General features: G+C 38.5%; 1 protein-coding gene across 1 annotated transcript in view; it reads left to right on the forward strand.

Annotated features, from left to right (window-relative positions):
* Window positions 1-2,285: 2,285 nt before the first annotated feature.
* The window catches only part of CCDC77 (coiled-coil domain containing 77), a 133,886-nt gene continuing 120,134 nt past the window's right edge, over window positions 2,286-16,037 (forward strand). Inside the window, exons 1-2 of the mRNA XM_053718827.1 lie at window positions 2,286-2,391; window positions 9,875-9,948. Of these exons, the coding sequence (XP_053574802.1) occupies window positions 9,911-9,948 (38 nt within the window). The 5' untranslated portion in view covers window positions 2,286-2,391; window positions 9,875-9,910. The remainder of the gene's footprint in view (window positions 2,392-9,874; window positions 9,949-16,037) is intronic.

Raw genomic sequence — 16,037 nt, forward strand, 5'->3', positions numbered from 1 at the left:
CATTGACACTGTACAGGCATTTTAAAGTTTTTCTGTCTGTTTCACTCTTGATCAGGAATCTCAAGGAAGTGCTCTGCATTGTAAAGGACTGAACATGCAGTACAGCAACTCTAAAATATGACCTGTCAGCCCACCAACTCCCAGCCTCTGGGGAATCTACCAGTCTGTGTAAGTCCCTTAATTCAGCTCTATTTTTTTTTTCTTCTAGGCTTAGTGTGGACTGCGGTGGAAGAAAAACAGAGCATAATTAGATTTAAAAAAAAAAACTAGAAATATAAAGCAGAAAATCATGTCTCAGCCTGCTGTTTAAAGGGCCCCCTCCCCTCATACCCGGTGCCACTGCACTGGCTGCACCCCTAGATGTTCTGCCCCTGATGACTCTGACACTGCAGGATTTCTGCGTACTGTACACCTGCACCATATATATTAAAGTGACCAATGTCGTCTGGGAGACTTACCTCAGCCCAGATCTTCGTCTTTCTGCCTGGCCTGCTGATGCCGCTCCTTCCCGCTCTATAGCTCTTCTGCCCTGCACAGCACCTGGCTGGCTCCTCCCTCTTCCTCTCGGTCATGTTCCTCCTTGTGCTGTGTAGGAACGTTATGTAACTCAGTGATTTGCAACCTTTTTTTTGCCGTGGCACACTTTTTTACATTAAAAAATCCTGTGGCACACCACCATCCAAAATTTTACAAAATCACACATTGTAGCCTAAAGGATATATATACAGTGTATGTGTGTATATATATATATATATATATATATATATATATATACACACACACTGTACTGTCATGCCATGCCTCCTACAAACTATACATGACATATTGACATTCATTCACAAACACCCCCGCACTGTTGTCAGTCTGCCGCGGTACACCTGAGGATCTCTCACGGCACACTAGTGTGCCACGGCACACTGGTTGAAAAACACTGATGTAATTTATGTGACCTGGCTGGTGGAGGGGAATATAGCAGCATGGGGTATTGGGTAGTGCTGCGTGGTAGAGCCGGCACGTGTGGTGGGGGTTCAAGTCCATCCACAAAACAGTAAATATATATATTTTTTAAAAATAACAGCTCCAAGTTTGCGCCTCCCTGCTGGAGTGCCTAGCCGGTCTTATGCAAGGGCCGGGCCTGGCGGGGGGGCACATGGACGGGCAAGGAATTTCCTAGGGGGGGGCAATTGCCCCCCTGTAGTGACACCACTGATTGACAGCATGTCAGGGCGAATTGCGAGGTCTTGAAAAAGAAGGGTCAACACTGCAAATATTGACTCTTTGCATAAACTTAATGAAATTGTCAATAATAGCCTTTGACACTTATGAAATTATTGTAATTATACTTCAGTATACCATAGTAACATCTGACAAAAAGATTGTGAAAATGAATATTTGTGTCATTCTCAAAACTTTTGGCCAGGACTGTAGACTGTTCTTTAACAAAACGTGATATTCTAGTTAAAAAACATACCTGGTAATCTATAATAAATAACTAAATAAAATAAATATAATAATTTTAAAGTGACAGGAAACATATCAGTCAAGGCTAAATGTAAGAACAAATTAATATCCTTTTTACTGCAATTATCTTTAAAAAACCAAACTCCACCCGATATTTGCCCTAATTAGAGGAGCCAATCTTGGCTTTAGGCCACAGACAAGGGCTATCCCCAGTCATAAAGTTGGTATAACCCTTGTTTTTCAGTTGCTATACAACAAAGCCAATTATGGACATGACTGTATGTAGCAAAGTTAGCCTTGAGAAGTCAGCAGGGTAAGAATTAGAAATTGTTCAATTTTTAGAGATAAATTACATGGAAGGGTAGTAAAATATATAAGGGAAGTATATTGCAAAGTTGTTGCATTAAGCATAACTAAATATTATATAAACAAGGTGTTACCGTCCCTTTAAAAAGTAGGAGCTAATTATATCTGCTTCCCTTTACTATCTGCATATGCTCAAAGTGCCCATTTTATGTGCTGAACTATCACAAACAATCCCGCTACATACTGGCATTATAGACCTAAACGTAATAATAATACTTAATATACTGACAGCTAAATCAATGCTGGTCTGACTTGCTTGACGTTTGTCATCCTCTCTCAACAGAAATACAGGACTACAAATCCCATCGTCCCCTAGCCTCTAGGTTCCAGTAAGATCTCAGCTAATTGGTCAGCATATTGTTGTAACGTAAACTAAGTTTATGACTGGCTGAGAGGAAGGAGGCGGCTTGTTTAGATTTACAGTTAGAATAGACCGAACTGGCGGCTTTAGAACCGCGGATTGCTCAGAACGATCTGTACCTCGGATACAGGAACCGTGTGTTATAGCTGGAGCCACATCGTCTGTGTAGGTTGGTGGAGCGCACTGAGACGTTACATATGCAGGTACAATTCAATGCTAGTCTCGGAACGTTTGTTTCAGCACTGGGGTATAAAAAAAACAACAACATTATATTGAGATACATATTATATATACATGTTAAGTACGCAGAGACAGTGAGCACAGACAAATGCAGTGCATATAGACTAACCACGTACAACAAAAAGTTATCCAGGGCAAAGGCACGACTGGCACTTATAATTGAGAAGGGTGCAAGCATTTCCAAGAGACAATATATGTTTGCAAGTGTATATACTGCACAGTTATAGTATAAACCTTACAACATATATACTGTATAGTTCTAGTGCCCCGCACTGTATACACAGGCATACTGTATATAGATTCTAAATATAAGCCATACACTATAGTATACTTATAACTTAGTGCCCCACACTGTATACACATACACACTGTTTATATTCATTCTAAATATACGCCATACATTACAGTATACTTGTAACATATTGCCCACACTGTATACACAGATTCTAAATATAAACCATATAATATAGTATACTTGTCACATAGTGCCCCACACTGTATACACAGATTCTAAATATAAACCATATAATATAGTATACTTGTCACATAGTGCCCCACACTGTATACACAGATTCTAAATATAAACCATATAATATAGTATACTTGTAACATTGCCCCACACTGTATACACAGATTCTAAATATAAACCATATAATATAGTATACTTGTCACATAGTGCCCCACACTGTATACACAGATTCTAAATATAAACCATATAATATAGTATACTTGTCACATATTGCCCTACACTGTATACACAGATTCTAAATATAAACCATATAATATAGTATACTTGTCACATAGTGCCCCACACTGTATACACAGATTCTAAATATAAACCATATAATATAGTATACTTGTAACATAGTGCCCCACACTGTATATATACACCGATTCTAAATATAAGCCATATAATTTTTATACTTGTCACATAGTGCCCCACAATGTATACACAGACATACTGTTTATATGGATTCTAAATATAACCCGTACAATATAGTATACTTTTTGCATAGTGCCCCACACTGTATACACAGATTCTAAATATAAGCCATACAATATAGTATACTTGTCACATAGTGACCCAAACTGTATACACAGACCTACTGTTTATATTGATTCTAAATATAAACCATCCATTTTAGTGCACTTTTAACTTAGTGCCCTACACTGTATACACAGATTCTAAATATAAGCCATATAATATAGTATACTTGTAACATAGTGCCCACATTGTATACACAGACATACAGTTTATCAGGATTCGAAATATAAAGTCACAAAGAAGTTGCTGCGGAATAGGTCCTTCAGGTATTCACTACAGGGAACTCGGATCCAACCGAGTCTACTCACAGACCCGCGATATTCAAACTTCGCGGTCCGTTTGGAGTACCATGCCTGCTATACCTTACACTCACGTCCGTCTTCTTGCCGGGTACGTCATCAATTACATTGTAGGCAGTCAGATGTGGAGCTCAATCCAATAGAAACAGTGGGAGCAAGCCAGCTATCCCAAGACACAGGCTCATCTTCTGGCAAGTTCAAGATAATTCACAAGAATAAGGTGCGATCAGTCCGTGTGTTAAATAAAAGTTTTTTTATTGACACAGGTTAAAAAAGGACCTCAGAGTCCACGGAACATCTACAAGGGTGTAGTGTGTCAGATTGGCTTACGCGTTTCGGCGTGAGCCATTATCATAGCCTCATATGACATACGTTATATATGGATTGGAAATATAAACCATACAATATAGTATGCTTGTAACATAGTGCATCCCACTGTATACACATACTGTTTATATGGATTCGAAATATAAGCCATACAATATAGTATACTTGTAACATAGTGTCCCACACTGTATACACAGACATACTGTTTATATGGATTCGAAATATAAACCATACAATATAGTATATGTGTAACATAGTGCCCCACACTGTATATACAGACATAGTTTATATGGATTTGAAATATAAGCCATACACTATAGTATACTTGTAACATACTGCCCCACACTGTATACACATACACACTGTTTATATGGATTCGAAATATTAGCCATACAATATATTATACTTATAACTTAGTGCTCCACACTATATACACAGACATAGTGTTTATATGGATTCTAAATATAAGCCATACAATATAGTATACTTGTTACATAGTGCCACACTGTATACACAGACATACTGTTTATATGGATTCTAAATATAAGCCATACAGTATAGTATACTTGTAACACAGTGCCCACACTGTATACACATACATACTGTTTATATGGATTCTAAATATAAGCCATACAGTATAGTATACTTGTAACACAGTGCCCACACTGTATACACATACATACTGTTTATATGGATTCTAAATATAAGCCATACAATATATTATACTTACAACTTAGTGCCCCACACTGTATACACAGACATAATGTTTATGTAGATTCTAAATATAAACCATACAATATAGTATACTTGTAACAAAGTGCCCACACTGTATATACAGACATAAAGTTTATCTGGATTCGAAATATAAGCCATACAATATAGTATACTTGTAACATAGTGCATCCCACTGTATACTCACATACTTTATATATGGATTCTAAATATAAGCCATACAGTATAGTATACTTGTAACATATTGCCCCACAATGTATACACAGACTTACTATTTATATGGATTCTAAATATAAGCCATACATTACAGTATACTTGTAACATAGTGCCCACACTGTATACACAGATTCTAAATATAAGCCATACATTACAGTATACTTGTAACATAGTGCCCACACTGTATACACAGATTATAAATATAAGCCATACATTACAGTATACTTGTAACATAGTGCCCACACTGTATACACAGATTCTAAATATAAGCCATACATTACAGTATACTTGTAACATAGTGTCCCACACTGTATGCACATACATACTGTTTATATGGATTCTAAATATAAGCCATACAATATAGTATACTTGTAACAGTGTCCCACACTGTATACACACTTACTCTTTATATCGATTCTAAATATAAGCCATACAATATAGTATACTTGTAACATAGTGCCCACACTGTATACACAGGCATACAGTTTATCTGGATTCTAAATATAAGCCATACAATATAGTATACTTGTAACATATTGCCCCACACTGTATACACATACTTACTGTTTATATGGATTCTAAATATAAGCCATACAATAAAGTATACTTGTAACATAGTGCATCCCACTGTATATATAGACATACGCTATACAGGGAGTGCAGAATTATTAGGCAAATGAGTATTTTGACCACATCATCCTCTTTATGCATGTTGTCTTACTCCAAGCTGTATAGGCTCGAAAGCCTACTACCAATTAAGCATATTAGGTGATGTGCATCTCTGTAATGAGAAGGGGTGTGGTCTAATGACATCAACACCCTATATCAGGTGTGCATAATTATTAGGCAACTTCCTTTCCTTTTGGCAAAATGGGTCAAAAGAAGGACTTGACAGGCTCAGAAAAGTAAAAAATAGTGAGATATCTTGCAGAGGGATGCAGCACTCTTAAAATTGCAAAGCTTCTGAAGCGTGATCATCGAACAATCAAGCGTTTCATTCAAAATAGTCAACAGGGTCGCAAGGAGCGTGTGGAAAAACCAAGGCGCAAAATAACTGCCCATGAACTGAGAAAAGTCAAGCGTGCAGCTGCCAAGATGCCACTTGCCACCAGTTTGGCCATATTTCAGAGCTGCAACATCACTGGAGTGCCCAAAAGCACAAGGTGTGCAATACTCAGAGACATGGCCAAGGTAAGAAAGGCTGAAAGACAACCACCACTGAACAAGACACACAAGCTGAAATGTCAAGACTGGGCCAAGAAATATCTCAAGACTGATTTTTCTAAGGTTTTATGGACTGATGAAATGAGAGTGAGTCTTGATGGGCCAGATGGATGGGCCCATGCCTGGATTGGTAAAGGGCAGAGAGCTCCAGCCCGACTCAGACGCCAGCAAGGTGGAGGTGGAGTACTGGTTTGGGCTGGTATCATCAAAGATGAGCTTGTGGGGCCTTTTCGAGTTGAGGATGGAGTGAAGCTCAACTCCCAGTCCTACTGCCAGTTTCTGGAAGACACCTTCTTCAAGCAGTGGTACAGGAAGAAGTCTGCATCCTTCAAGAAAAACATGATTTTCATGCAGGACAATGCTCCATCACACGCGTCCAAGTACTCCACAGCGTGGCTGGCAAGAAAGGGTATAAAAGAAGAAAATCTAATGACATGGCCTCCTTGTTCACCTGATCTGAACCCCATTGAGAACCTGTGGTCCATCATCAAATGTGAGATTTACAAGGAGGGAAAACAGTACACCTCTCTGAACAGTGTCTGGGAGGCTGTGGTTGCTGCTGCACGCAATGTTGATGGTGAACAGATCAAAACACTGACAGAATCCATGGATGGCAGGCTTTTGAGTGTCCTTGCAAAGAAAGGTGGCTATATTGGTCACTGATTTGTTTTTGTTTTGTTTTTGAATGTCAGAAATGTATATTTGTGAATGTTGAGATGTTATATTGGTTTCACTGGTAAAAATAAATAATTGAAATGGGTATATATTTGTTTTTTGTTAAGTTGCCTAATAATTATGCACAGTAATAGTCACCTGCACACACAGATATCCCCCTAAAATAGCTATAACTAAAAACAAACTAAAAACTACTTCCAAAACTATTCAGCTTTGATATTAATGAGTTTTTTGGGTTCATTGAGAACATGGTTGTTGTTCAATAATAAAATTATATATATATATATATTATTATATATAATTTATATATATATATATATATATATATATATATATATATATATATATATATATATATATATATATATATATATTTTACACACACACACACACACACACACTCTTTATCTGGATTCGAAATATAAGCCATACAATATAGTATACTTGTAACATAGTGCATCCCACTGTATACACAGACCTACTGTATATGGATTCGAAATATAACCCATACAGTATAGTATACTTGTAACATAGTGCATCCCACTGTATACACACATACTGTTTATATGGATTAGTAATGCCATACAACTGAAATAGTGTACTTGTAACATAGTGCCCCAAGCTGTATACACATACATACTGTTTATATGGATTCTAAAAGAACTGTATGTAAAGCATTGCCTATAATTGGCTACAAAGATGCTTTTTTTTTTTTTTTTTTTTTTTAAAGGACCAGTAAATACAGTAGATTTGCATAATAAACACATACAAGATAAAGACAATGCAATAGCAGTTAGTCTAAACTTCAAATGAATAGTAGATTTTTTTTTTTTCTGACAAATTTTAAAGTTATGTCTATTTCCACTCCCCCTGTAGCATGTGACAGCCATCAGCCAATCACAAATGCATATACATTTATTCTGTGAATTCTTGCACATGCTCAGTAGGAGCAGGTGACTCAAAAAGTGTAAATATTAAGACTGCTCATTTTGTTAATTGAAGTAAATTGGAACGTTTCTTAAAATTGCATGCTCTATCTCAATCATTAAAGTTTAATTTTAACTTGAGTGCATTTTTATTTTTTATCTCTTGAAATAATTACCTTGCTAATAATGTAGCTTAATAGCCATCTTGTTGTGTCAGAATTTTTTATATTTTTCTTACTGATTGACGCAATATAGGTAATCACATGCGATACCATCATCCAAACTGCTTGAATGGGAGCATACTCCTGTATCTGAATGGCTGTTCATTTCCAAAACACTTTATTTTTTTATTTTTTTTTGTGAAGATAGTAGTAGTGCTCATGCACATATTCACACAATTCATCCTCTGGAATTGAGTAGCTATAAGGCCTGGGAGCTTGGGCGATACAGTCTCTAATTAGCTGTAGCAAGGTACTTATTCCCATTTGTCTTTAAAATGTATGTACTTTTTTATACTTTATGTGCATTCATTTTAAAGTTTGCTTGGGTAACTATTCTGTATTAAATACAGGTGACCTTTGTTTAATACTGGGGTTTCAGAAGGAGCTGTTTTTAGAGGTAAATTGGATGGGGAAAAAAAAAGCGAAATAGTCACTGAAAGTATATTGCAAAGTTATTTCACTGTGCATGAATAACAGTTTTGTGAGGGATTTAAGAGGAAAATTATGCTTAGTACTGTTTTTATCACTTTCGCATAATACATAACAAGAGAGATAAGCACACCTAAGTAATATCAAATATATTAAAGAGTCTTACTGTTAGTTGTTTTTTTGCAATGACAAATATTAACATTTTTAGCATATACCTCTAAAACCAGCTCCTTCTGGAATGAAACTCCAGTATTAAACAAAGGTCACCTGTATTTAATACAGAAGTTACCCAAGCAAACTTTAAAATGAATGCACATAAAGTATTAAAGAGTACATCAATTTTAAAAACGGATTTTAATTAGTTCCTTGCATTTTTAGCAGCTAAATGCAGTGTTCAGAGTCATATCACGTATATGCGCTCTTGTATTGTTCAAACCGAGACACAGCGTGCATTTGAATATTGACATACCACGCGTACATACAGTGTACAAAAATGACATACCACGCGTACATACAGTGTACAAAAATGACATACCACGCGTACATACAGTGTACAAAAATGACATACCACGCGTACATACAGTGTACAAAAATGACATACCACGCGTACATACAGTGTACAAAAATGACATACCACGCGTACATACAGTGTACAAAAATGACATACCACGCGTACATACAGTGTACAAAAATGACATACCACGCGTACATACAGTGTACAAAAATAACATACCACGCGTACATACAGTGTACAAAAATAACATACCACGCGTACATACAGTGTACAAAAATAACATACCACGCGTACATACAGTGTACAAAAATAACATACCACGCGTACATACAGTGTACAAAAATAACATACCACGCGTACATACAGTGTACAAAAATAACATACCACGCGTACATACAGTGTATAATAAACGTACCACACAAACATAGTGTATAAAAAAGTACCACACATAAATGTTGTATAAAAATAACGTTACATACATACAGTGTATAAAAATAACGTTACATACATACAGTGTATAAAAATAACGTACCACACATACATACAGTGTATAAAAATAACGTTGCATACATACAGTGTATAAAAATAACGTTGCATACATACAGTGTATAAAAATAACGTTGCATACATACAGTGTATAAAAATAACGTACCACACATACAAAGATGATATTGATACACAATGCATAGTAGCGCAACACCCATATACATGTACGAGTGGCATGCAGAGGCACATCCTAGTTTTAGCTGATTTTAAACTTGTTTATTGCTTATGACTGTTGACTAAAAAATCATATTTGGTTGCTGTTGTGACACCAATGTATTCTTCTTTATTCTAGGGCGTCGTCGTTTTTGTGTAGTTAACATTCTTTGAGATGGATTTGTCTCCAAACTGTGACAGGCGAGCAGGACGGTGAGTGATCTTATGTATGAGTTGTCATGCAAGACATTATTTTTTTTATTATTATTTTTTTTATTAAACATCATTTTTATTGATGTTTTCTTTGGTGCAGTCAGACCACATTAAACAAGTAAAGTGGTACATATACGGTATATACATTGATTTTTGTGTCACGTAGTTCATAGTAACAATGCCTATGTAATAAGTAGAGTCTCTAGTATTTTATCTTGTCCAATCACTCAGGGAAGTTCCAGCGTGTCATGCAAGAGATTTTATGTAAAAACCCCAGTTGTAATTTGTTTCCCTCTAATTTCTAGTTAGAAAATCCAAAATCAGATGTGAAGTTCATTATTAACCCCTTCTCGCCGTTAGGACGTTATAGGCCGTCCTTATTGAGCTGGGCCTTAGCGCCGTTAGGACAGCATGGAACGTCCTAACTGTTCGGATGTCCAAAAAAACCATAGCCGCTTCCTATATGGGATTGCGGGGGGGGGGGGGGTGCGTATCTTGCGTCATAGGCACCCCCCGACCCAATCCTATCATTGAAATCACGCAATCGCATGAACAATCGTGTGATTTCAATATTTACTAATTTGCTTACATCAGAACTTAGTTCCGATTTAGACATGAGTCCCGGCAGGAAGGGGTTAATGAACCTCTATCTATAGTGCAGTGCTCATACTAATAAAAATATTAATTGGGACATAGTTACCAGGTGCAGCAAAAAAGGTTGAATATATAATTTGGCTGGTGCAACTCTAATCAAACTGTTGGGGTACATTGTGGCAGTATAGAACCAACATATTTACCTAGCGCAGAAGAGTGCTAAATTTAGTTAAATGTATATGTGTGTGTGTATACTCATGCAGGGGTGAGAGTCCAAGATCCATTACTCTTGGGAATTACTCTTCCCTACCACTAGGAGGAGGCAAAGATCCCCAATCCCCAGGAACTCTATAAAACCCCTCCCACCTCACTGGAGGTTAAAGAATCAAAATATGCATTTGATTCTTCAGTGAGAAGGGTTCCCAGAGTGTACTCTGATAGGAAATGGGCTTCAACTCAGTGATTGATGTGTGTGTGTGTATGTATGTATATGTATATATATATATATATATATATATATATATATATATATATATATATATATATATATATATATATATATATATATATATATATATATATATATATATATATATATATATATTCGTTTAAATTGAGCATATTTGTTCTTTTTTTTTTTTTTTTTTTTTTTTTTTTTTTAAAGAATCCTTATTTCCTTTTACAGGTTAAGGTCCTAAAGTAGATGGGAATAAGCTGGTTTACTGTTTAAATCCTGTTGTTTTTTTATTCCTATGGTTATATCCCCTGATATATTTCCTATCCCTGGTGTGGTTTCTGAGACTGTTCCAGAGACTGGGCTTAGCCAGGTATTTATTTTTAATCCTTCAGCAAGGTTTAATAAAATGCATCCTTTTTCAGCTTCCTTTTTGGGAAACTATTTCCAAAGTGAATGGGGCTATTTCTACTCTGACTTTTCATACCCCCTACTATTTCCTTTGGCAGTTGGAATCCTTTCAGAGGAGGGTTTTGTTAAGCAGGTTATCTTTTTAGATCAGTAGTATCTATTATTGATATGGCTGCTGCTTCTTTCTTTTGGTTTAATAATATTTTTGGGCAGCAAATCTACTAGTGAAGATTTTAAACTTTTCTGGTAAATGTGCTCGTTCTTTCAAAGTGTTATGCTAAAGCATGTATTTGGCAGTACTTTCTAGGGCCTTTTTGTTTAGTCTTGGTCTGCTTATATGTTTTCTAAATTCAAACTTTTATCTTTCTTTTTAGAGAAAGATGTTATTTGGTTCTGGTTTGGATTCTATTATCTCTTATGTTATGAAAGATAAAGGAGCTCAGGACTAGAAGTCCTGGGGTGAATTTTATTCTCTTATTCACTTTTGCTCCTTTGCTCAGAACAAAGCTGAAATCGGATTCCTTCTCTCCGCAGCTGGTTCCTCTGGTTCTGTCTGGAAGCTAAGTTCTGACTGGAACATGTCTGAGCAGTCCAACTAATCTACTCTCTTATCTCAGTTTTTGTGAATGTGCGGCATTTGTTCCAGAGACTCTGGTTGGAGGCAGGTTAAGCTTCGCTTTGGAAGTTTGGTTTCAGTATGTTCTGGATCACTGGGTTTTTAATATAGTCTCCCAGGATTAATGAACAGGTTTCAGAATGAGGCCTTCCTAGGAAGTTTTTTTTCTGTCCTATGTTTTGTGTATTCCTGTGAAGGCTCAGGCCTTTTTCTAGTCCGTTTTGGATCTAGTATTTACGGTGGTTATTGTTCCTGTTCGTTTGTTGGTACAGAGAATGGGGTTTTATTCTAGCCTCTTCTTTATTTCTTTATAGTAAAGAATTTTCAGACCGGTTCTGGATCTAAAGGCTCTGAACTAATCTTTCAGAGTTTTAATTTTCTAAATAGTGAATATTTGGATTTTTTCTGCCTTTTTTATTTTACAAGGTCAGTGTAATGCTCCTGGGATATTCCTCTATCAGACCGAACTCGGCCAGTAGTCTTGTTATCCCGGCGTCGAGCCTCCAGACCAGGCACAGCCCTAGGCAATGAGCAGGGAAGGATATGCCGTGCCCCTAGCAACAGCTAGCGCGGCGTGACATAGCCCCCCACTCATGGGTTCCCTCCGGGAACCATAGTCGGGCTCAAAGGATGAGCAGCATGAAATCTTGAGACCAAGGATGGAGCAGCAACCCAGGAACGATCTGCCATCGAGTAACCCTTCCGATGTATCAGATACTGCAGTTGTCTGCATCTGTATATGGAGTCCAGGATCTTAGCTACTTCATATTCAGGGTCACCACGGACCAGGAGCAGAGGAGGAGGTGCTTGTAGTCGGGTATATCTGTTTTTGATGTAAGGTTTGAGTAGTGAGATGTGGAAGACTGGGTGTATGCATTGGGTTTTGTGCAAGGCCACTTTGTATGCAACAGGAGACAGTCTTTTCAGGACCTTGTAAGGGCCGATAAACCTAGGCCCCAATTTGTGACAGGGTTGACGTAGACTAATGTGTCGAGTAGAGATCCAAACACGTTCACCCACTGGGATGGCACGTACAGAAGCTCTATGACGATCAGCAAACTTCTTATATCTAGAGACAGCTGAACTTAGCTGAGACCGAATATGTTGCCAATGAGTGGTGAGTCTAGTGATGTATCGGTCTGCAGCAGGAACCCCAGTGGACTGAGCAGAAAGAGGGAAGACACGAGGTTGATACCCTGTTGCAGCTTGAAATGGATAACATCGAAGAGTGCCAATGAGTGTTTCTTGCCAGCTTAGCTAGGGGTAACAACTTAGACCAGTTGGTATGGCGAGCTTTGACAAAGGCTCTAAGGTAGGTTTCAAGATCCTGGTTTGCTCTCTGTTAGTCCGTTGGTTTGAGGATGGTAGCCAGAAAACAAAGAAACAGTGGTTCCAATCAGCTTACAAAAGGCTCTCCTAAAGGCAGAGATGAACTGTGGACCTCTGTCAGAAACAATATTCACAGGAATGCCATGAAGTCGTACCACATGCAAGAGAAAGAGAGACTATAATTTTTGGGCAGAAGGCAGTTTGGTTAGGGGTACAAAATGAGCCAGTCTGGAAAAGCGATCCACCACAACCCAGATAACTGTATGGTGGTCAGAAGGAGGAAGGTCCACAATGAAATCCATTGTTATGTGTGTCCATGGTTGTTTGGGAATGGACAATGGTTGGAGCAAGCCAGGAGGCAAAGATCGGGGAGTCTTATTGGCAGCACAAGTTGTGCAGGCCTTCACATAATCCTGAGCCTCAGACTTCATAGTAGGCCACCATACATGTTGGGAAAGAGTCCTAGTCGAACCAGGATGTCCTGAGAGTTTGCTGCCATAAGCCCAAGCTAGCACAGGGGTGCGTAGGTTCAAAGGTACAAAGAGGATATCGAAGGCCACAGGGGCTCCAGGAGGTTTACTAGACTGGGCACTTTGCAATCTTTGCAGAAGGGTGGTGTTTAGTTGAGCAACCACACAGGAGGGGGTATGATGTGTTAAATAGGAGCTTCAGAGGAGTCACTTGAGTGAGGAAAGGGCGTCTGCCTTCTTCTTGGTCCCAGGAAGATAAGAGGCCACAAAGTTAAAACGGGAAAAGAACAAGCCCACCTGGCCTGTCGAGGATTGAGTCGATGAGCAGTCTCTAGGTAAGTCATATTCTTGTGGTCGGTGAGAATCTGAATGGGTTTTGCGGTGCCCTCTAACCAGTGACGCCATTCAGTCAAAGCCATTTTAATGGATAACAGTTCACGATTACCCATATCGTAGTTCCTCTCAGCAGGTGTATAGAGTTTAGAGAAAAAGGCTACAGGGTGTGACTTGGAAGTCAAAGGATCCCTTTGGGTAAGAAATGCTCCAGCCCCTATCTCGGAGGCATCAGCCTCTAAAGTGAACTGTAGGTCCGGATCAGGATGGCAAAGCACAGGAGCTGAACAGAAAGCCATTTTCAGACTAGAGAAGGCACTTATGGCTTCGGGAGACCAATGTTTACAGTCTTTGTTCCGTTTTGTTAATTCAGTGAGAGGAGCGACTCTTTGAGAAAAGTTCCTTATAAAAATGTGGTAATATACAAAGCGGCTCTTTATGCCGATGACGTGTTACTGACATTGACTGACTTAGATGTTTCCATCCCAGCCTTGCTTGGAGAGTTTCAGATATATGGTAAATTTTCAAATTTTCACCTAAACCTCGCAAAGTCCGAAATGCTCAATGTAAATATCCCCCACTGTGACATGGCGAGGATTACTTCACTCTGCCCCCTCAAAATTCAACCTAAGAAACTTAAGTATTTGGGGGTCTATTTAACAGCTGACCCTGCGGATATGATAGAACCTAACTATGTCCTTATTCAAAACGAGATTATAAATGACCTCTCTAGATGGGGCAGCAAAACATTCTCTTGGTTTGGCAGGATCCAAATATTAAAAATGAATATCCTACCCCGTATACTCTACCTTCTCCAAACAGTTCCCCTACCTCTGCCTAATCACTACCTTATCAAACTTCAAGCGAGGCTGGAGAGCTTTATATGGAATAAAATCAAACCTAGAGTACAAAGGAAAACCCTTTACTTGGCCAGAGACAGAGGTGGATTGGGTGTACCGGATCTCGTGAGTTATAGAACAGCTACCCTGCTACAGAGAATACCAGAATGGTGTTCACAGACAGACCAGAAACAGTGGATCCATTTAGACTCTGATGTTTTGGGAGTGGGTAATGTGGGTGCCCTGGCGTGGCTGACCCCGCAGCATAGACCATCTTTGATTAAGCTTTATCCTCTTCTAAATGAAGTGTTTACCCAGTGGGACAGGCTACTGAATATTACTACACACATTTCCTCTAACCCTTCCCCCTTGTCACCTTTTCGGGGGAACCCAGAAATTCCGCTATCCTACACCTCCAGACCAGATACAAAAGCAACACACATTCGCGACAGAGCTATAGGATCCCTGATCCGCGACGGGGCAGTGATACCATTAAATGAATTGATGGGAATGGAGGAACCGGTCTTTTCCTCTTGGTTCTCATATGCACAGGTCTCCCACTTTGTTCATAAGCACCATAAACGAACACAATTAACTAGGGAACTTACTCTTTTTGAGAACCTCTGTATGTCAGAGCGCCCAGGGCGGCACCTTCTATCTAAAATATACAAAATGCTGACTCCCACGGACCTTTTGCCTGCTTACACACATAAATGGGACCTAGACTTACATACGGTCATAACTGCTCAAGATTGAGCAAAATTCTTTCTCCTACACAAAAAATGCTCAGTTTCTGTTAACACACAAGAAATGAATTTTAAATTCCTCTCGCGCTGGTACCTGACCCCAGCAAGACTAAAACACATCTATAAAAACACTGATGGCAAGTGCTGGAGAGGGTGTGGGGAGGAGGCTGACCTTCTCCACATTTGGTGGAGTTGTGACAGAATCAGACCCTTCTGGAGCAAAGTTGTTGAGTACATCAGAGACACCTTCTCAGTGTCGCTCCCTCTGGAACCTGATATATTACTGTTCCATTCATT

This window comes from Bombina bombina, chromosome 6 (genome assembly GCF_027579735.1).
Source record: "Bombina bombina isolate aBomBom1 chromosome 6, aBomBom1.pri, whole genome shotgun sequence".
Taxonomy (NCBI): domain Eukaryota; kingdom Metazoa; phylum Chordata; class Amphibia; order Anura; family Bombinatoridae; genus Bombina; species Bombina bombina.